This window comes from Podarcis filfolensis (genome assembly GCF_964270895.1).
Source record: "Podarcis filfolensis genome assembly, chromosome: 9".
NCBI lineage: Eukaryota > Metazoa > Chordata > Lepidosauria > Squamata > Lacertidae > Podarcis > Podarcis filfolensis.
In genome coordinates this window covers 41,764,615-41,788,322 of record NC_139610.1, presented here as the reverse complement: position 1 = coordinate 41,788,322, position 23,708 = coordinate 41,764,615, and the positions used below count along the sequence as shown (strand labels likewise).

Here is a 23,708-nt window from a genome sequence, read left to right as displayed (position 1 = left end):
GCACTACGACAATCAGGGGCAGTGTGTCATGTTTCAACACCTGAGGCAAAATGGGAGTGTGCCGCTGTGCTGCCCACACTGCCAAAGCATCCCTTACCTGTGGTGGCGATTTCCAGAAAGATCTAACAAGATCTTTTGGCACCACTGCAGACGCTGCTTCTCCACCAGTGACGGAGGTGCTGTGGAGCCCACAGGGGCACTGCCTCTTTAGCTTCTGCTGCCTGAGGCAGCTGCTTCACCTTGCCTTATGGGCAGGCCACCCCCTGAAAACCGCTAACAGCAGGCCTAATGTAGCAAGGAACACCTTACCTTGATGTGTGGAACAAATGACCATTAATTCATGGCTGGCATCTCCAGATCTCCTGACAGGAATTAGCAGCTCACCAATATCTTCTTCTATTCTATACTCTGGCCCAGGAATGTACACAGTAGATTCTGGAAAAGAGTGGAATGGTATATATATAGAGAGAGTTCAAACAAATATTAAGTAAAATAATTTAAGGTAGATGGCATTACTGTCTATACTGGGTAGTATTCAATTGTATTCTTACGCAAATAGTATACCTGAAGGAGCGTCTCCACCCCCATCGTCCAGCCCGGACACTGAGGTCCAGCTCAGAGGGCCTTCTGCCGGTTCCTTCATTGTGAGAAGTGAGGTTACAGCGAACAAGGCAGAGGGCCTTCACGGTAGTGGCACCCGCCCTGTGGAACACCCTCCCACCAGATGTCAAGGAAATAAACTATTTGACTTTTAGAAGACATCTGAAGGCAGCCCTGTTTAGGGAAGTCTTTAATATTTGATGTTTTATCATGTTTTTAATATTCTGTTGGGAGCTGCCCAGAGTGGCTGGGGAAGCCTGGCCAGATGGACGGGATAGAAGTAATAAGTTGTTGTTGTTGTTGTTACTACTAGTATCCTTCTGTTGATGGAACAGTGTATGATTGAGCAGGAAGTCTCTACTAATAGAAAGGGAGCGAGGAGTTCCATTACTGATCCCCTCCCTATGGTTTCCCACACCACTTTCCATGCTGCTCTGAAGGGTCCCCAAAACCCTCTGGAACAAGTTCTCAGAAGTGGAAGAGGCTGCGGGTGAAGCGTGAAATGAGAGTTGGCAAAAAGTGCCTCCCCCCACCATCCATTAGTGGAGGCATCCACTGCATCAAAAACCCTTCTGCAAACAGAAGGGGACAATTGTTTTCCATCCATTGTCATCCAATTCTGAATTCCATTCCATGGGGACAGGATTGGAGTGCCTTTAGAGGGAAGGAAAAAAGTAGGAAAAAACAACATACCATCACCTGGATCCACAATTTCCACCGTTGCCCGTTCTGGAAATTCCAGGGCAGCCATAACTGGATCTGACAAAACAATCTGGAATAGCTCTGATTCCTCGTATTCATTGTCCATTATTATTCTTACTTTCCAGGTAGCCGCTGTCTGCCCTGGGTTGAACTGAACCTGTTTCTGGGCTTTTCCTTTGAAATCTTTATCCTTTTCTGCTGTTCCGTCTCTAGTCCCAATGCCTGAAGGAATATTTGGAAGAAATAACAATAAAGGGATAAGAAAATACTCACTTTTTCTACTCCCCAAGAGGAGCCACTTCAAGAAAAAAAAGAATCCATTCTTGAATTTTCAGAAAAGTGTCATATACACATATATAACATATATACCAATATCCCTGTCCCAGAAAAGATAGTGCAGACAGAAAGCCTACGGGATCATTCTGTAGCCTGCGGCAACCTGTTGTATCATTTAACAGCCAAAAGAGACATACAGGTGAGTAAACAGAAATCTGGAATGGGTGAGGAGGAAGGAAAGATGGTGAGCAGTGAACAGATTTGTCTTTGCCTTGATCTTCACTTCCTCCAGTAATTTTTCTAGCTGGCCCATCTTTCTTTGTGAGAAGCAATAATAATAATGTACATCAAAATCCCCATCAGAGCAGTATCTTCATCAGGATCAACAACAAAAAAGTACTTATCCATAGGTCTGCTCATAAAATAAAATAATTTAAGACAAGGCAAACAATTATTACAATGACAAGCTAAAGAAGATTTTAAACAACCGTGTAAGACTTCAGCATAGACAAAATGGAGATGGAGGAAAAGCTGGAAGTGGTATTAGTTGTTACCCAAGTATGCAAAGTAACAACCTTGAGACGGAATGCTGGAGGAGATTTGCAGACAAAAATGCATTTCCCTCTCAGGGTGCAAGACAGATTGTAAGATGCATCCTAGTCTACAGGCACAAAAAATAAAAACATATGTTCTCTCATTTTTGAGAATATCTTGGTTCATTTTTAAGCCCCAATTGGGAGGCTATGGGTATGCGTAAATACATGGTTTTACACAAACACAGACCTTTTCTGCTTAGAAAACTGAAGACTGACAGCAGCTGTAGCTTAATGTTACTGATTTGATCATCCAAAGAGAACCTGACAATTCTGTGGCTCTTAATGCTATTGCTGCAATACTGGTGATGCCTCAGTTTGGTGATGCCTCAGTTTGGTGATATTTTAATATGGACCTAAATAACTAGTTCTGTTACTTATTGAATGTATTAATAAGTTGTATGCATGATGCTTTAAAATCCATATTAGAATCAAATGGCTGAAGCTGATTTCTTTCTTTTTTAAAAAAGTGAGAGGGTGCCATACACAATTCTACCAACACATTTAAGATACTGGTTATGTCCTTGACAGCTTTTAAGATTTCAGCTGCAAAAGTGTGATTTTACTGTTGTCTATAATTTTAAACGGAGAAAAAAGTGGGCACAGTTTAATGTCTATGAAGTTAGATTTTGAATTTCTTAATGTCTAACATTTCTACTCTACTTCAGCTTAAATAAGCGAACTATTTTATTTAATTTATGGTTTGACACCATCAGTTAGGAAACTTTACCTCTCTGTCAGAGAATAATGAACCTTTGTCAAGCTGAATCCCTCGCCCAGGTCTGGGAGAACCTGATAGCCTGCAAGAAACTTCTGAAAGCTGTGAAGTGTGAAAACCATTTCCACTTTAGGACTTCCAGTTCTTACACTCCTGACCTAATTAGAAATGCTTGATATAATTAGGAAAGCCTAAGTCAGCATTAAACCTGCTCTACCAGGTTTGCTCTTAAATACTTGATCAGCTAATAGTTGTTTTTTCAGTGTCAAAATGATGGAAGGAGAAAAGGGAGACCTGGCCATGTGATCTTTTCTGACTTAGGGTACATTCAGATATGAGGATTCTTGTGTTGGTATTCCTGGTTATAATGCTAGCACTACTGGCCCAGTTTCTAACATTTCTTTCGCTGTATATTATCCTGCTATGTTACAGAACTGTAATTGCTTTTTCAGCAATCTACCACCATGTCACTCTACTTTTCATTCACACCAGTGAGTGTGGTGTGACACAACAGCAGGTGTCATCTGACATGTTGCCGCCACTCTTTCTTGTGCATGTTCGCATCGGTTCACCCATGAAAATGGCAGAAAAGAACTATGCTGGGATACTGCCCCAAATTCCATCCCATCAACTGTCCTAGTTAATGGACATGGAAACAGATCTTTTTTCTAGAAGCAATGAAACCAGAAATGATTACTCAAATCCACTGTATTGAGCAAGAAATGTGTGTGTAAAATGGGATACCTCTGTTCTTCAACACACTGTGTCATAGAGTCTTTACTGCAACTGAAACCAATATATTTTCTACAATTTATGTCGGCGAAGGCATGTCTACGCATATACTTATAGGAAGGGCTGTGCTTAGGGATGCGGGTGGCGCTGTGGGTTAAACCACAGAGCCTAGGGCTTGCCGATCAGAAGGTCGCGGTTCGAATCCCCGAGACGGTGTGAGCTCCCGTTGCTCGGTCCATGTTCCTGCCAACCTAGCAGTTCAAAAGCACGTCAAGTGGCAAGTAGATAAATAGGTACTGCTCCGGTGGGAAGGTAAACGGCATTTCCGTGCGCTGCTCTGGTTCGCCAGAAGCGGCTTAGTCATGCTGGCCACATGACCTGGAAGCTGTACGCCGGCTCCCTTGGCCAATAAAACGAGATGAGCGCTGCAACCCCAGAGTCAGCCACGACTGTACCTAACCGTCAAGGGTCCCTTTACCTTTACTAGGGCTGTGCTATAAATTGATATATTGTCTGATATCAGGTTTTATATCAAATCATGATAACTTTTTTTAAAAAAATGACTTTGCAATTAATCACATATTGTATTTAAAAAATCACAATATTGGAAAAACCACGAAGCCGATGCTTCTTCCTGTGTGTGCAGCTCTTGCTAACTCTACCTCAGACAGCTCTCCCCTGCCTTCTGCAGCAACAAGAAATAGCTACAAATCACTACAGCAGGCTGACTCAAATATCGCCCAGCAGATATCAACAAACAGCTTTGAGAACCCCTTAGCAGTCACTGTGAGTCTCACCCTTACATCTCCTGCAGCAGCAGTAAAACACTACAAATTAAATACAGCAGGGAGATTCAAAAATTGCACAGCAGATATTGCCAGAGTTTTGAGAACCTGTTAGCAGTCACTGTCAGCCTCAACCTTCCCTGTCTGCTGCAGGAGAAGCAAATGACCACAAATCACTACAGCAGGCTGACTTAAATATCGCCAAGTAGTTATTGCCAAACAGAGCTTTGAGAAAAGTTAGCTCTGGCCACCCAGCCGGCAAGCAGGGACTTCTTCCCTCAAGGCTCTTGCTTAAAGGTGCCAGGCTTAGGGAAAGCCTGCAGGTTCTGACTTCTGGAGCCCTTTCCTCATAAAGACATAAACTGGGGCTAGTAAAAAATAGACACCTTGCTTTAGCATTTGACCCTCTTCTGTCATTCCCCCCTCCATCTGCATGTGTGTACCGCTTGTGGGTGTGTCTCCCTCCCCCCTGCCATTGGTGTGTGTGTGTGGTGCATTTGTTTTTGTGAAGCAGCAGCCAGCAGCAGCACAAAGCACTGGTGGTTTTTTTTTTATTAACTCAGCCGACACTTCGTTTTTTGTAAGGGCAGCCGGCCCCTTGTTAAAACTGTACTGCTGGGGGTGTGTGATTGTGTTTCCCTGACTCCCTCTCCCCCCTCTGTTGGTGTGCCCAGCTGATGCTTCGCTCGGAGCCATGGCACTATGGCAAAGAACTTCCCTGGAGGTGCAGGGGTCTGTGCTGAGAGGCTTCTTGAGCCCCATGTTTCTTTAGCTCAGTCTGCCCTGCAGTGCTTCACTTGCACGCTCTCTCAACTCTTTCCCTTCCAAGTTGCTTCCTTCCTTGCTCCGTGAATTCTCCTTCCCTGCTTCTCTTTCTCTATGCATGTGTGTTCCAATGTTTATTTAGCTCAATCTGCTCTGCAATGCTTTGCTTGCATGTGCTCTCTCTCTGTGTGTTAACTCTTTCCCTTCCAAATTGCTTCCTTCCTTGCTCCATGATTCTCCTTCACCTTCTCTCTCTGTGTGTGTGTGATTGTGGCTTGCAAGTTGCTTCAGAATAAAAGGGGGGAAACACCCAGTGTTTGTTGTGTGTGCCTTTCTTTCAGGGCAGAAGCAGCCCACGGGACGCTGACAGCCCCATGTTAACTCTGCGAGTCTTCAGCTCTCTCCTCCCCAATCGCAAGCAGGAGGGAAATGTTGGCTTGCAAGTTGCTTCGGAGTAAAAGAAAAGGAAAACCCACCCTGCTCTGCCATTTGAGCCTCTTCTGTGTCTCCCCCAACCTCCTTATGCTCCCCATTTTCTCCTATATGGCTATGCCAAGATGGGACATTGATGAATGCCCTCTGATGTGGTGGAAGGCACATGAGGCATCCTTCCCAGTGTTGAAGGTGCTTGCAAACAAGTTTTTGGCTATCCCAGGGTCAAGTGTGCCATTTGAAAGTGTATTCAGCACGGCTGGCAATGTTCTTCAAATTTAAAGGGCATCTCTATTTCCAGAAAATGCCAAAATGCAAATTTTCCTTGCAAAAAATATAATTTTCATTTAATAATTTTTGTTCTGTAAAAATTTATCCATTCTTTCTGGTTTGGCCTGGTTTATAAAAGAAATGCAAATTTTCCTGGCAATAAAAATACAAATTTTGTTTATATTTTGTTCTGTTGAAATTTATCCATTTCATTCTTTTGATTTTGTCCTGGTTTAGAAAGGAAAATTAACACTCAATCAAATAACTGATGTTGTGCGATGTATACATTCAACTAAGACTCAATAGTGAATTATATTTGAATATCTAAAAGTGTGACACTGAATTTGCTTTTTTTCTTGTTTAGTAATCTAATTAATTTTTTATGGAACCTTTGATATCTATGCTACTAATTACTTGTACAGCTTTAATTTTAGAGAAAATGTGCTATTATTGGTACTGTAGTACTATAATGTAACAGTTGTAACAATATGTTAAAGGTAAGTAGAAGTGTATTAGTTAGACCCTTAAGTAGTAGCAGTTGCCAGGATATTACCATTTTCACCACTACATAGTTCCAGCCTTATTTCAGATATTCTGATATATTGAAATATCACAATGTTTAACTGGTGATATATTGTGATGTTGAAAACCAGGTATCGCCCAGCCCTACTTATAGGAAAGCACTGGCATTGTAGTGCTGCATTTCCACACACTGAGCCTTACGAGGAATGTGTTTTAAAACGTCTCCATGCGTTATCCAGTGGCCGACTGGAATGCTCCACTTCACATTTATCTAAATACTTCTGAAAAGCATCTGATAAAGGACACTTTGGTGTTTCTTATTGACTTTCTTTTCTCTGTTTCTTACAAGAGTTCACTGTTAAACAAAGGCAGTCAAGGCATTTTGCTGAAGCTGGGAAAGTTCACTGGCTTTTGTGAAACATTAAACAACATTACCAGTTTTCTGGCCACTTTCTCTCTCATTCAATGTGCACTATGACTGCTTAAGGCCAATATTCACTGCAGCAGTTTTAAAATAGTTTTTAAAGAGGTCACAGAACCCAAAACAGGGCAGACAACCACAAGTTAATAGCACCCAAATGTTCCAAGTAATGCCTTGATACACAGTAACCAATGAAATAAATGGGAATTATATGAATGCATCCTAAAAATCTATACAGTAACAAGTAATTTTTCAATAAATCATGAGTCAGTCAAATGTGACCAGTCCACAATCCTGAACATGTTTATAAACTTGTGCATTCATGGTTTTGAAGCCATGTGAAAGCCACTCTGCTGTAGTAAAATGTAAAAAAAAACACCCAACCCCCCCCGTAAAGATAACCAATGAAGGTAAGAATTGCTGTAACTGACCATTTTACTGCAGAAATGCATTGATTAAACATTAAGAGTATGGTTTATTTTCAGCCATTTTATACCACCCTTTAAACATATTTTGATGGTTTGTAAGTTCCTCTAATAAAGTTGCATTCGGACAAATTAAAGGTATACTCACTAACAAATGATGTCTCCCCCAGATATCCTCTCCGCTTGAGTGTTACTTCCAGAACCCTTGACTCCTCGTCTACAACATAATATTCTTTTTCCAGAGAAATCCAAGCCCAGTTCAGACGGAAAGGTTGGCTCCTCAACTTGTTTCCTCCTAAAATTCATTGGCACAAAACAAATGTCATTGTACAGAACACATAATGCACAAGAAGCCCAATATTCTTTAAATATGCAATGTAAGCATGCTCTCATACATATCTCACACAAATATTCTTTTAGTTTTTAAGGCTTTAGGGGATTTTCAGTTAGTCATTTAATTAGTAACAATGAAAAATACACATCAGTGGGTTTAACATAAGATAATTAAAACTGCTTGTGATAATGATTTCATAAAAGCACCATTTTTTCCTTATCTGGATCTGAGGTGTGGCTTTGCTTCTTACCCATTTGCTGTGTGGCAAATCTTACAAATAAACTGGATTAATTAATTGCTAGATCCAGGAATCAGAAGCCTTCCCCACCCAACCCATAACAATAACTTTACAATGCCAGGTCTTAATTAGCTGAGAAGTGTGTGATGGGGAACAGCAATGACTTAGAAATGTTTTTTAAAATATGAGATCATACTCTTGGTGGAATAGTACTTTGAATACTCTAAATCAAATTCTTTTTCAACAGAGAAAATTACAGAAATACCATTCAGCCAGCCAGTCTCAGCAGCAGAACACTTTCGAGATCTGTGGCTCTGTGGTTTGCTTCCTGGTGGACGCTCTGCATCACCACACTGCCCCCCCCCCATACGTGAAAGCGGTGGGAGTGGAGCCAACTCCCTATTTAGAGGCCAAAGGCCACCTTTACCCCCTTTCCTTCTCTTAGCAGCACCCCCACCCCGCAACTCTCAGTATGACCTAAAGTCGCTTCTCAGCCATGAAGGAGGCTTTTGCTCACCAGTTGCTTGTTCTGGCCAGTGGAGGTTTGTGCCTCCTCTCTTATCCCAGGGTGGTATACCTGGGATAAGGGGCAGGCACCTCTGAAATACTCCCCATTTCTGGTAACGGCCAGTATTTACTGTCAGGAGTTCAGCCCTATACTCGAGTAGGACACTGGCAGAGACACATGCCCGACTGGCATGTTCTCTCTCTCCTGGACAATACCAGTATAGTATTTACGTAACAAAAGGTTTAGCAGTGTTTTGTATATACTCCCCATTTCTTCAGGCAGGTTGGTTCACGTGATTAGCTGCAGGCTTGGCCTGGGGTTCCGTTTACTCCCCAACCTAAAGGGGTTTCCCTCTGCAAATATACATATGGCTCTTTGTTTAATGAACTGGCCCTTAGTTCAACCCAATCCACTGTGTCTGACTCCTTATTTGGCCTTTGGGATGCAAAGAACAAGCACTGCACGTACCCCATAAAAATACTTAAGGTTTGAATTTTTAAGAGAAGGACAAGAAATGCCCTGTATTGCGCAAATTGCTGTTATCTTGGTGAAATTGCTGGTAGAAATACACTCAAATTAGCCCAGATGACAGCTGCATACCTCTTATTAAATGCGTCTCTTCACTGAGCTATTATGGTTAATAACACCTGTGACTTATACTATGGAGCCACAAGGCCTCTGTCAGCTTAATACGTTCCTCCTAAGGATGACAGATGCTGCAAGCTCTTCATGACAAGTTGTCTCCATTCCCGTGACAAGTTGTCTGCATTTTTTTTTCTCTTTCAAAAAAGAGAACTTTTGTGACCAAGATGTCTTGAGCATCCGTGAAAGGAAAGAGAACTGCACTCATTTTTCAGGGCTGCCTTTCTCTCTATCCCAAAGGTCAAATGATATGAGGTCAAGGTATGGAAAGAGGATTTTAAGAGAAAGAAATTGATTTTACTTTTCTTTCTGAACGCTGATTAAAAGAAATCATAATCAGATATGTGAACTAATTCTTATTTATGTGTAAGGCAAATTTAGTTCTTGCTGATTCCTTCTGTGGTCAAATTCTCATATTCAATTGGAAACAATGTTGGACAAATAGTTTACCAAACTGTTGGGTGTACATTTTAGTAAGCTAACATTTCGTAAATACAGTAGCCACTAGTAATAACACTATGTGACTATACAAATAAGACACACCAGGGGAATTTTAAGGACAGCAGCTAGTTTTGGGCTAATACAAGTTGACTGACTGTGTAGAAGCCTATTCTTTTCAGACTGCCTTTCTGTTTTTCAAAGCAGAGTGCAGATGACACATTCCACACACCTTGTGCATCTCTTTCAGTGTCATTTGGACAGGTTAAATAGATGACATTTCCCATCATATTTTCCCTTATCCTTCCCGTCCTGCTAGAAATGCCAGCTGCCATCAGTATAGTGGATCACTAGAAGAATTGCAATGCTGCCATTCTCTTTGCAGAATGGCTTTTCATCTAGAGCAGGTCTGAGGAACCTTTGACACTCCAGATGTTGCTGAACTACAACTCCCATTATCTTTGGTCATTAGCCATGCTTGCTGGGGCTGACAGAAGTTCTAGTTCAGCAACATGTGGAGGGCCAAAGGTTCCCTATACCTGATCTAGTGGAAGCAATTTGTGAAAGGAGGCGAGAAGCAACTCTAGCAAACTATCGTTTCCCTGTGCAACCTCCTCCATGCAGCTCTGAAAGGCCTCTCAGCTCCTCTGGAACACATTGCTGAGGCAGATGGGGGATCTGCAGCAGGAAAGGGTAAGTGGCAAAAATTGTCTTCTTTTCCTTTAGCAGAAGCCTGGATCAAACGCCATTCAACTCACAGCACTGACTTGTCAATGAGAGGTAATATTCCTGCAAGCCATAATTTAAAGCCTATTCGTTACGTAACAATTTTCTTAATTCCTTAATTCGCCCAAGTCAGCACAAAGTCTAGATGATGAAGCATCAATCTATTTCTCATACAGGAAGAATCCCACCTTGGAAGAGTCCTAAATAAATGAAATCTACGTAGACTAGGGATTTCTGCTATTTCAAAGACAAAACAGATCAGTATAAATGGATGTAATTATGGATGCAATGATGAAACGCCATTCAGATTAAGTCACATGCCATTATTCAAAAGTTAAGAGCGGATGATAAAACTGAATTCTGACTGTCCTATCATATTTCTAATATTATATTTTTGCAGCACTGTAAAGGAGCCATTTTAAAGTTTTCAAAAGAGTACTGGATTTTATCTGGTCAAAATTTAGCTGGTGAGAAGCCCTATCATATCCATTTCAGAGATCCGATACCCTCCCTTAACTAAGATTACAACAGATGTACTATTATATATAGCTGTATATACAATAAAAGCTTTGCTCAGACATTAGGGGTCTCCTAATCCGTCACATTATTTAAAGCTGTCTTACGTTCAGTGTCACTGGGAAATGTTAATATCTTAACATATTCATTTCTAATTGTTGACAAAACACATTCCCTTTATGCATGCACTACACTGTAAAACACAAATAAGAATTATTGTTTTGATAACAGAAAACAAAGTTAATGAAAAGAGTTCACGCTTTAAAGCCTCCATTTTATGAAGTGAGGTAATGTTTCTTTCAATAGGCCTAGAAGTTAATTGATCGAAGAGAGCCAGTGCCTGCAGCAACACAAAATCAGAAAGTGTAACAGGAGGCCGCAAACTGTATATTCCCTATTGTCTCTTGTCAGTTGCTCTGTGCTGCCACCCCACCATTTTTAGACATTTATCTTTATAAGGGTTGTACTTGGTGCCTTTCAGAAGAGGCTACAAAGCATTCATTAGAAACTGATTTTGATGATAATAATAATAATAATAATAATAATAATAATAATAATAATAATGCAGCCATGTTCTTTCTGATCACTTATACTGCTTTATTCATATATCCGAACACATTTCTTGAGTCTTCTGTTTCAATTCGGCACATTCTGTCTCTTAAAGTAATAATTCTTCGAACAGTGTTTTCTTTCCCATTCCAAAGTGTTTTCCTTTCCTGTTTTAAATTTCACATGGAAAACACATAGATAGCAAGTCCATCCAGATCTCCACATTTCAGTTTCCCACAAGCTTTTTCAAGTTTCCATCAATGGTATTAATATTCAAAATAACTTAACAAAATAATTTTGACTTATTCCTATTATTAACTCTATAACTGCATACCAGACTTCACCAACTTAGTGCCTCTAGATGTGATGAGAGCTGCAGTCTAAGACATCTGAAAGGCATAATATCATCTGTATATTACATGATTTTAATTCCCCTACACACATTACCTTAATTTCACTTGTATGTCTAACACAAAACATTAAGGCTGGATGACGGATGGATGAGAAGTTAAATTCAATATGCATTTAAAGTTGAACATATCAGACTTGCAGTTTCTGTAGCAACATGCAAACTGAAACACACTATCCTTTGAAATTCACACCTATCTGAATTTTGTGATGTAGCTCTTCAACCAATGTCTACAAAAACACATAAATTAGTGGAAAGTGTGAATAAAAATGAAGGTAATAGTGGTACTTCGTGCAAAAACAGGGAGATAAAATCCCTCTGCCTGCTCTTTACATAGGATCTTTAAAGAGAAGAAGAAGAAGAGTTTGGATTTGATATCCCGCCTTTCACTCCCCTTCAGGAGTCTCAAAGCGGCTAACAATCTCCTTTCCCTTCCTCCCCCACAACAAACACTCTGTGAGGTGAGTGGGGCTGAGAGACTTCAGAGAAGTGTGACTGGCCCAAGGTCACCCAGCAGCTGCATGTGGAGGAGCGGGGAAGCGAACCTGGTTCCCCAGATTACGAGACTACCGCTCTTAACCACTACACCACACAGCAGGCAGAGGAAGTGGTGGCCTTACATTTTTTGGGCCCTGAAGCTTAAAGTGCTATGGGGGCTCCTTCCCAACCAGCAGCAAGGGACTCGGCTAGATTGGTAAAGAAAAAGCATTTTACATGTGTTGTATATGTGATATAGCACCGTGACACCAGATGGCACTGTGGAGTCCCATCTTTCCCTACCAGATTTCCCTGTTTGAGTTTGCAACACGTTTAAACGAATCGCTTCTTTGATGTGCCTAGATCCAGCCAAGATTTGTTAGCTTCTTCAATTGGATTATTCTACAACACATCACCTCTTTTCCTATCTTGCGCTGCAGTATCCTCCTGGCAGCATTTATTGTGCTATCACTGGGTTGGGCACCGATTTCCTTTTGGGGCAAAGTAGGTGTTGAACCGTTCTGCCTTCTCTCTGCCATCCACTTGTGGCCCCACTGCTAAGACATACAGCTGTGCAACCAGCAACATTGACATTTGTCGTGACCCTAACAGGTTACACTCTACCATCCAGATTCATGAGAAGAATGAGCATGGGGAGCCTACAGCCCTTCCATTATTCCAGGACTACAACTCCCCTGACCGCTGCCTTACAGGCTGCAACTGATGGGATCTGGAGTCCAACAACTCTGAAGGACCAATAGTATCCAAATAAAGGTCAGGTCTTTACAAAGACCTTCAACTCTCCGCCATTTTCTCCAGAGAGCCTTCCTTTTTCATGACCATTTTCGACAGGAGAAAAATACAAAACATGTCAAGATACGAAAGATAATCATATTTAAAACAAACTCTATCACCTGCTTCTATTGTGAAATGCCAGGCATGAACAGCCAGGAAGGGGGCTGAACTATGTGCTTCACCAGGCACATTCAATACAGAAATAACATCAAGTTCAAGAGAAGTGTGTGTAAAAGTCACCAGGTAAGATAAATTTACAAGTTGCAGCAAATGTGAATTGAGTAGTTCAAGAGACGAGACATCCAAAAACACCACAGAAGAAGAAATAAGACCTCATTTACACGCACTCAAAGCCATGTGGGAGCCATGTCCTTGCAGTGCAAGCCCTCCCCATTCAGGGTGTTGCATGAATGAAACAACCACACCATCAGGGCCAATTTCCTGCTAATTTTGCCTTCCCTCTCACCCACACAACAGATAGTCCAGAAATGCCCCATTACATAGCAAAGTTAGTGTACAAAGTCACACCCGTGGCCCATCTAATTCAGTACTGCCTACACTGACGGCCATGCCGGCACACCAGGATGGGTCAGTCTGAGAGCAGTGACCTCACTAGCGCCAAGTGTAGTGTAGCAAAAAAAAAAAAAAAAAAATTGTGTTAAGCAGCTCAGAAACAGGTGGATTAGACAAATTAATAAACATGTCTATCAACAGTGAAACGTCACGATTGATATGTTATCTCTAGGTTCGAAGGCGGTATGACTCTGACCTATCAGTTGCTAGGTAACAAAATGCCAGAGAGGATACTGGGCTCATTTCCTGCTATTCGGCTTCCTACTCATCTGGCCACTCTGTAAAACAGGATGCTGGACTAGATGGGCCAAACTAACAATTGTTGCGTTTAAGGCAAGTGATGCATGACACACATTTATCACTACAGAGCCCCGTGTGCTAACAGCCAACAACTAACTGGCATTATAGCAGGATGGACTTGCCCCATTTTGTATCATTGGATACTGCTGTACATTAGTGAAAACACACACACTATAAAATAAAAAATAAATGAAAAGTTACTCTATGCATCTTTAGGAATACAGCACTGACTTGGCACCCAGCAAAAACATTCATTTTCTCTCAGTCCTTTGGCTATTTAAACAATCTATGGACTGTGTGGGGAGGGCTATTGTTTTTGTTTGCTACTATGGTATATATTTTTGTTTTTATATTGTAAACCACCCTGTGATTCTTGGATGAAGGGTGGTACAGAAATTTAATAAATAAGCAAAAACAACAACAACAAAACAACAAAATATCTTTTCGTGAAAAAACTATGCAAAATTGATGATTTGATAATTAAAATATCAAAATCTTCAATGCCTTCCCACCCAACACAAAACAATTCAAATAGAATTAGCAATTGTTATATACGCATTGCTGTCATTATCAATTATACATCAGGGCTTTTAGACACCCATCACTATACTTGCAAAATGTCTGTCCAATTATATATATACAGATCTATAAAGTCACAAGACTGCTAGCCTGGAATGTGAAAAAACACTGATCCTATTAGAGAGAAAGTGTGTGTGTGTGTGTGTGTGTGTGTGTGTGTGTGTACACAAGTGCCCTGAAGAGTGTGCTTGGAAAAATATGATAAATGCACTTTGTGGATGCCAGCATAGTGTATTCAAGTGAAATGAATACAGGATGTAAAAATAAACCTGCTATAAGAATAGATAGCTATTCATAAGACTCTAAAGTTCCTGCCAGTATTCTGGAAGAGTTCCAAGAGCTGTGACAGAAATATAAGTTTCTCTACATGCCAGAGAATCATTTGCTAGATAGTATTCCACTCAATGTGGAGACAGGGAAAGAACAGACAAGGAAATACAGGTTTTTTTGGGCTTTCCTTTGACTCTTATGCCTAATTGGCATCTGCCGGTAACACTGCCACAAAGTCCAACACTAATTGTTATTCTGGCAAAAGTTGCTGGCAGGGCAACAGATCCAGTCTCTGATTGCTTCCTGTGCTCCAACAAATCCTCTAGGTCTCATTACACATGAGCTGCTTTGAACAACAGAACACACCATTTTGCCAATTACTTAGTTCATCATTTTGCCATTCTTCTATGATCGACATGTAAGATTAAATTTGCAACTGTGCTTACAGGTTTACAGTATTACAGATGACAAATAATACACTGTATTCATTCATATATGTGTGTGTGTTTTGCTAACTGCTGAAAGCACCTTTGTTTCATTGAATATTGGTACCTACTTTTCCTTCTGAAAGAAGCTCAAGGTGATTAATAACAACATATAGAAATAAATGAAACAATAAGGGAAACAACAATAAGAAAAAAAAAGAACCTCAACAGTAAAAATGTTGTAATAATCTGAGGATAAAAGTTCAATAATACCCAAGGTGAGGGGAGGAGGGGCAGAAAAATAAAATATATTAAAGCACTCCCACCATGCTTCACTCCAGCGTTTTCTCTCACCTGCACCGTCTACTTTCCTTAAGCATTTCATGCCCCAAGTTTATTATGGAAGACATTTGGTATATTTGTGTTCCACATGTTATCCCCAAGGATCAGTGTTCTTCCATCACACCAGCCCCAGCCCCTGTGAAGGTTCAGAGTAGGTACAAGAAATTCCTTCTTCAGGTGTGAAGATGAGCTAGGAAGAATGGGCAGTGGGGCAGCATAATTTCTACTACCTTCCAACTTGTGGAAAGCGATACACTGAAGCATTGTTATTTGCAGAGGCTCCCCACACATTTTTGTACCCTGATGTTGCAGGTGTCTAAAATGCAGGGTGACCCTCCATGGATATAAAAGGCTCTGCACTTCAGACTGTCATCTTCCATAGCTTGAAACATAGCTGTCAAGTGTCCCTTATTTGAAGGGACAGTCCCTTATTCCAGCGCCATGTCCCACTGCTGTCCCTTATTGATGGATGTCCCTTAAATGTCCCTTAAAGGATGTCTCTTAAATTTCAAAGGAAGCAGCTCCTCTCCCTCCCTGCCGGCCAGGGAGGAGGGAGGCTCCAACTGTGTTGCTTGGCTGTGTTGCTCACCCAATAAGAAGTCTAAGAACGACTGGGGGGTGGAGCTTGCATGCCTTGTGTGTGGCTAGTTAATGCAAGCTGAGGGGTTTTTTGAATGCTGGACGCCATTTTGTTGCACATGCTGCTGCAAATGTTGCAGTGCAAAGCCAGGCCGGGGAGCCATCTTAAGTTGAGGCTGCATAGGCCTTGTGGTGCATGTGATTCAGATTCTAGTCAGTTGAACCTCTGGTTACATAGTTGGTTGGACAGTGTTCTCAAAGCTACCAGCATGAGTTTGACCAGACTGCAGGAGGACAGGAAGACTGGAGTGCCTGGAACAGGTGAGGCTGCAGGTCCCTTATTTTGGCTGCTGGCCCCTTATTTTCAAGGCTGCTGGTCCCTTATTTTCAAGGCTGCTGGTCCCTTATTTTCAAATCTGTAAGTTGACAGCTATGGCTTGAAAGGCAATTAAAAGTGCAGCGAGGGGCACTGTACTTCATGGCCACTGAGGACCCCCCCACCCCATGAGCTTAGCATTGGAAGAGGACGCCCCTAAGAACATGATAGCTCAGCTGATTAGAGCATGGTGCTGTTAATGCCAAGGCTGCAGGTTCGATCCCCATATGAGAAAGCTGCATATTCCTGCATTGCAGGGGGTTAAACTACATGATCCTCAGGGTCCTTTCCAACTCTACAATTCTATGCTTCTATACAAGTTTTGAGACCTATGGTCTATCCACCCAAGGATTTGTCACTGACAGTGATATAGCCAGAGGCTTCCAGATGTTTTTAACTACTATAGTTGCTAAAAGTGTTCCAGAAATTATTACAGTCAACTGGTATTGATCAAAACCTAGTCAACTGGGATTGAACAAAAGCAAATATGGAGTTCAAAGAAATCTTCCTTTAAAAAAGTATCTCACTCTCTTTGGCCCATTGTTATATTTCCTATGTAAAGGTAGCTATAAATCCATGTTTAAACAGTCTTTCTCTTCAGCCTCCCTGCTACCACTCAGGTGCAAGGCAGCAAGACATTAAACAAAACGGCAGGACTTTCACAAGCATGCATACATGGGTGCAATAAAAAACTGTAATACAGAAATATAAGCTAGAGTTACGTATGGGGGTAAATGCTTAGTCCAAACAGAGGAACGTTTTAAAAAAGTTAATAGGGATTAACTGGGATGGCAAACATCCATGAAAACTAAGAATTGGTATTTTTCTCAGCTATCTTCCAAATGTATTAAGTAATCTAGTATTTCCTTCCTGCTAGTTCTTGAATATAGAGTGGAAATTAAGAGTGAATTAAGTGATTTATCCTATTAGCTATTGCATTACATTTTAACTCAACTGCTACGGAAACAAATAACCTTCCTGCTACAATTTTCTATAGGAACAAACTCCAGACAGCCTCTCTTACATTACTAGCTGATGTTAATAGGGCCATCATTCCACCCGTTTGCAGTGCAAGACTTTTTATTGCAATAGCCATAACACAGGTCTGGGGTAACCTTGGCCCTCCAGATGTTACAAGTTCCATCATTCCTGATTGCAAGCTATGAGGACCAGGGCTCATGGGAGTTGGAGGATAACAGCACCTCGAGGGCTTTTCGTTTCCCATCTCTGCTGTGAACACAGCAACCAATCCTTCCAGAAAAATTCCATCATCATACAAAATCATAGTCTAGCCTGGATTACAAGCATGACTTGCCTATATAGATCTTTCATTGATTTCAATTCAGGGTGAGTTTATACAAAATTTACCCTAAACTAAAAATAAGCCAATAGTGCTATAGCATTTCGTGCATGAGGACAACTGTCAGAAGCATGTCGTATTCATTATTTAGGATACAACCCCAAATATAATGCATTTTTGTATGCTATCTTCATGCATGTGTTATTTTTATCCACACTTTCCCGTAACATATGTATTTTCGTAAACATTTTTCAGTTGGAGAACTACGGAGCAAATTTCAGATAAGTGAAAATTTCGAAGGATGGCTGTGTGCTGGTTTTCATATTGTTGCAGAAACAGCAAATTTGATATATCGGGCTTAAAATGTGAATGAAATTTAATTTCTCCCTCATCCCTACCCAGGAGCACACCCTGCTTTTGCTTTGGAGCAGCTCCACCTAATTCCAAAGCACCAGCTGTGACAATGCAAACTAACACCCATCACAGAAGTAATACCAAGCTCCCTACCTCAGCTACGAGAAAGGTGAAAACTCATGCCATGCCTAGGCAATATAAGGGTGCAGTTAAATTACTTTTCAGTTCCTTTAACTGGCAGCCAACCCAAGATTTTGCAGTATCCAATGAACACAGCTAGATCAAGAAGAGATTTCCAAGTTGAAGGTGGTAGGGTGGGTAAAGTTAGGTAACAGTAAACGACCCCTGGGCAGTTCAGTCCAGTCAAAGGCCACTATGGGACTGCAGCGCTCATCTCGCTTTCAGGCCGAGGGAGCCAGTGTTTGCCCACAGACAGCTTTCCGGGTCATGTGGCCAGCATGACTAAACTGCTTCTGGTGCAACGGGACACTGTGACAGAAATCAGAGCGCACAGAAACGCTGTTTACCTTCCTGCCACAGCAGTACCTATTTATCTACTGTATTTTTGCGTCCTATAGGGCGCACTGGCCCATAGGACGCATCTCGTTTTTTGGGGGGGGGGAATGAATAAAAAAAAATTATTCCCCCCCCAGCCGCGGCTGCCGCCCCAAGCCTTGCGCACACCTGCCCGAAGCACGGGGCACCCTCCGGAGGGCTCCACGTGCTTCGGGCGGCATGCTGCCGTCCGAAGCCTGGCGCGCAAGGCTTGCGGACACTCGCCCGAAGCACGGGGAGCCCTCCGGAGGGCTCCGCGTGCTTCGGGTGGCAGGCTGCCGCCCCAAGCCTTGCACACCCGGTGGGACCTCCCACCGGGTGCGCAAGGCTTGCGGACACTCGCCGGGGCTGCAGGCTGCTGCCCGTAAGCCTTGTGAGCCCGCAGGACCTCCCGCCGGGCTTGCAAGGCTTGTGGATAGCTTCCTGAAGCCTGGAGAGCGAGAGGGGTTGGTGCGCACCAATGCCTCTCGCTCTCCAGGCTTCAGCAAAAGCCTGCATTCGCCCCATAGGACGCACACACATTTCCCCTTCATTTTTGGAGGGGAAAAAGTGCGTCCTATGGGGAGAAAAATGTGGTACTTGCACTGGCATGCTTTTGAACTGCTAGGTTGACAGGAGCTGGGACAGCGCTGTGATCTAAACCACTGAGCCCCTTGGGCTTGCCGATCAGAAGGTTGGCGGTTCGAATCCATGCAACAGGGTGAGTTCCCATTGCTCCATCCCAGCTCCTGCCAACCTAGCAGTTCGAAAGCATGCCAGTACAAGTAGACAAATAGGTACCGCTGTGGTAGGGTGGGTGGTTCATTAGACCAAGAACTGACTGACTGAAGCACAATTTAAATACATTTGGAAAGAAGCAGTCTCCACTCCCTCAAGCTCACCCCCAGCCCAGCCAGATCAACAAACCCTCCAAAACTGACACAGACGCTGGCCAAATCTGCAGAGCGATACACCACTGGGCCAGCTGCCTCCTCCATCCAACACTGAGCACAATCTCCAATGCATGCTCAAGTGTGGGGATTTTTGCTTCTCATTTTATCTTTTAGATCCTTTACCCAAAGGTTGGTAACTCCAAGTTTCTTAACTTCAAAAACCACAATTGTATTTTAAAGAAAAGAGCTGGTACAACAAAGCTTAATGTGATTACTTACACATTAATAAAGTTTAGCCACTTAAGTAATTTAAAATAATCACAGACAGATAGGTAAGATAGGTATAATTGCGTAGACTCATGACATGTAAAATATTTCTCTACTTACTCCTTTAATAGTTGCACAGTGCCTAAAAATATTCATAAAGGATTAAGACACAGTATATTACCTAGTCAGTAACACTTTTCTCATGTAATTATACATTTCAAGCTGACAACCCATTCCTCAAAACAGAAGTGATGCAAGCATCTCGCAACTAATTCCATTTTAAGGGGGCAGACTAAGTCTGGCAAGGCTCACTTTATGATTGTGTGGTAGTGCAAACTATAAATTTGATGGATTTATTCAGCAACTGAATACTCATTTTCGCAGAGCTTTGCATCTCCATTTTGCGAAGGTGCCAGGTTTACTCCAAGTCTTGAAATAAGATTTATTTTACACAGTCTGCCCTGTAGACTGCAACAACTTGTTCAAAATTCCCAAAAAAAATCCTGCAATTCAAGTTTACAAAGCACCTGTCCTCTAGCTCCTAATTCAAATAGCTCCATCAGGTGGAAGAGCTAAGACCATAAAGAAAACAGCTAATTTTTCCAGTCAGGTGCAGGTACCAGAAATGCAACACAGAGTATTAGAAAGGAAACCTCGTCACTTGCTGATCACCACCACTAGGGGAGGAACCTCAGGCCCCAGGGCCAAAAGTGCCCCCAAACCTCCCTATGTGGCCCTTGGGACCATACCAGGCCATACCCCTGCCTCAACATCACTCCAATTCCCTAGGCCTGAATGCCTTCCTTTGCCCCCCTCGAGTGCCTATGCCTGAACTGAATGTGCTCTTGATGCTTCCTGCTTGCTTGAATGGAGGATAGAGAAGGGTGTGTTGGCATGTGCAAAACCTAGCCTACTGTACAAATGTAAACTGCATGTTTGTTGTTTGGCCCTTTTGCCGCCAACCCCACCCACTGCTGACTTGTAACTCCCAAACGTTTGCCTAGAGGGGAATGTTGCCTGCAGGCTGAGAAAGGTTGTCTACCCCAAGCTGCAACTATATCTGAACACCTCTGCCTCAAGCTGGTTTAAGTTCAAAGAGGTATCTGTCCAGGAAAAATACTTTGAACCTGGATGTCCACATTCTAAACTCTGTGGGATATTATAAAAACGATGGGCAACACTTAATGCAACAAGTTTTTAAAAAAGAGGGTACGTTTCCTTGGTATTCAGCTGAAAGAACCAAAAATTATTATGTAATTAAAGGTAAAAGGACCCCTGACCATTAGGTTCAGTCGTTGCGGCGCTGGTTGCGGCGCTCATCTCACTTTATTGGCCAAGGGAGCCGGCGTACAGCTCATGTGGTCGTGTGGCCAGCATGACTAAGCCGCTTCTGGCGAACCAGAGCAGTGAACGGGAACGCCGTTTACCTTCCCGCCAGAGCGGTACCTATTTATCTACTTGCACTTTGACGTGCTTTCGAACTGCTAGGTTGGCAGGAGCAGGGACCGAGCAACAGGAGCTCACCCCGTCGCGGGGATTCGAACCACCAACCTTCTGATCAGCAAGTCTTAGGCTCTGTGGTTTAACCCACAGCGCCACCCGCATCCCCATTATATAATTAGACGATGCAAAGGATATGGTGCCCTAATCAAATCTGTGTGTATATGTGTCGCTACAACAACTGGATGAAGTCCACGCTTCATGAGAAAGCGTATGAATCTCCCAAAACATAATGTCAACTTTTAATACTTACATTTATTTATTTACTTATTTAGACATTTAGATGCTGCATTTCAAAAAGAAGAGTTCTCAGCTTGCCTACATATGAACTTCCTTTGATTCAGCCCTGTTTCTCATCTATTCCTGGGTGGTCATCAGCGTAGTGGTCTCCTTATAAACTCTGAGGTCCTCATAACCTTTACTGTAATTTTACTGAAAGCACAGAAATTGATTTGACATATTGCTTAAAACACTAATGACCTCTGAGCAAGCTGCAACGTGTTAATTAGGGAGAAGCAGCAATAGCATTTCAGTCAAGTATTTAAGCTTTGCTTCCAAATGTAACAAATTGCTAGAAATCTATCTTTTGTTTGCTTTGTCATGGACACATACAGGCAAACATTGTAGTATGAACTATATAGTTAAATGGCAGGTGTCAAATGGTGTCTAGAAAGCAATCAAAACAGTGCCATTAGAAGCAAAGGCAAGCACCCAACTACATTCTCAGGTGGCTTAGCTTTACAAGATGACCAAGAATATTAATGTCCAGAAAGACTGAGCCTAAATTCAGCTGTGCTGATTATATTTAATATATTACAGAAGCACACACCAGGCAGAACTTTTACCCCCAAACTGAGGATAACAATTAGGAAAGCAGACTGCTATAAATTGAGGTTGAGATTCCTACTGACACACACCAACTCAGCAGCATATTGAAATCAATGAGACTGACACATGCAATTAAGTCTTGTTAATTTCAATATGTCTCTGAGTAGGTATGTGAAGGACTAAAAAATAATTATTATTTGTCACATTTAAAAATTAGGCAATAAATTAGATGTATGCAAGAAAAGGTGTACTGGGAGAGTACTTTTCAAGTCCACTACAGTCAACCTACTTGCTATACTGAAATGGTGACTTTACTAACAGTATTCTCTCAGTTTTTAAAAAACTGCTGTAATTGGACAAGGCAGAAAACTCCTCACTCTAAAACAAAACAAAGACATTTTCACATTTATCTCCAAAAGAACGGACACTGCTTCAAAGGGATGCTTGCAACCAAGTATCTGCTTAAGGAACATTTTCAAAAATATATTCAGTGCTAACAACTTACATAGCAAAGCCCCTCTCAATCAGGATGAAAGATGAAGATGCAGAAAGGAGAAAAGATTGTTTGTCCTGCTTGCGGTCTATTGATTAACTCAGGCACTCTGAGAAAGGGGCTTAGTGACTGATCCCAACTAGCTAAGAAATCAAAGATTTAACACCATTCACTATGTACAATGGAAAAACTGTAAGGGGGAGAGGGTGTTTTTCTAACTGCAATATTTAAATAGCACTAATTGAAAAGCTAATGTTCAGCCAATTCTTTTTTAAAAAAGCATTAGTTGTACTCATTAGCATGTTATGTTCAGTCATTAAATGTCCTATATTTAAATGTAATTTTCATTAAGGATTTTTATGTATTTAACTGTATGAGTATATCATTCTTTTTTCCTGTATAAGAGATCCGAACTAAGGCACCAATGCCCACAGCCCCAGAAGGATCTTTTGTAAACCACTTTGAGCAGTTGTTTTTTTTAAAAAGCTATCAAGTGGCATATAAATTTTATGAAATAATAAATGCAGCAGAGAAAATGCAGTTACGTAATTGTAGCACATATGAAAATGCTTTGTGAAATTGTAAATGTGCTGTTGCAGACAAATGTCTTCTATGTAAAATGCCAAAATATGGGAATACTTTAAGCATTTGAGGGAAAGTCTTCTTATTGCAATATTTCAAACACAGGCTGAATTGGGACCCAATGCTAAACTTATGCCAGCAGGTACGTCAGGTTTGGTCCTTCCTGGATAGGGATAGCTTGGTTACAGTGGCCCACGCACTGATACCCTCATGATAGGATTACTGCAATGTGTTCTGTATGGGGGTTGCCCTTACATTTGGTCCTGAAGCTGTAGCTAGTGCAGAATGTGGCAGCATGGGTCATGGCCAGGATTGCTAGCATGCCAAATTTATGGTGTTACACCAAGTGTATGAAGCCCTATACAACTCTGAACAATATCTGAGACATCATCGTACCCAATTTATACCTGTCCGTTCATTGCTATCATGTATGGGGGCACATCTTTTGGTTCTGCATGTGCCAGAGGTTCATTCCAAGGCCACTGCCGTGTGGAACACACTACCCACGGAAGTTATTATATAAGCTCCAGCACTGTACACATTTTCCTGGATTCTTCACATCCGATCCTTTACTTGTGGGACAAATTACACCAGTGTTTACATCCGTTTATAATGATGCTGCAGCAGCTTCATTTTAAAA

The 23,708-nt window shown here is 41.8% G+C and overlaps 1 protein-coding gene across 3 annotated transcripts in view; it reads right to left on the bottom strand.

The window, feature by feature from the left end:
- FREM3 (FRAS1 related extracellular matrix 3) overlaps positions 1-23,708 on the bottom strand; it is an 82,297-nt gene that overhangs the window by 42,078 nt on the left and 16,511 nt on the right. For all 3 annotated transcript variants that reach the window (XR_014552290.1, XM_083631523.1, XM_083631524.1), the window contains exons 3-5: positions 7,390-7,536; positions 1,294-1,524; positions 310-435 (exon numbers count right to left, since the gene is read on the bottom strand). Coding sequence is in view for 2 of the 3 variants with exons in the window: in XM_083631523.1 (XP_083487649.1) it covers positions 310-435; positions 1,294-1,524; positions 7,390-7,536 (504 nt within the window). In the remaining variant the exon portion in view is untranslated. The remainder of the gene's footprint in view (positions 1-309; positions 436-1,293; positions 1,525-7,389; positions 7,537-23,708) is intronic.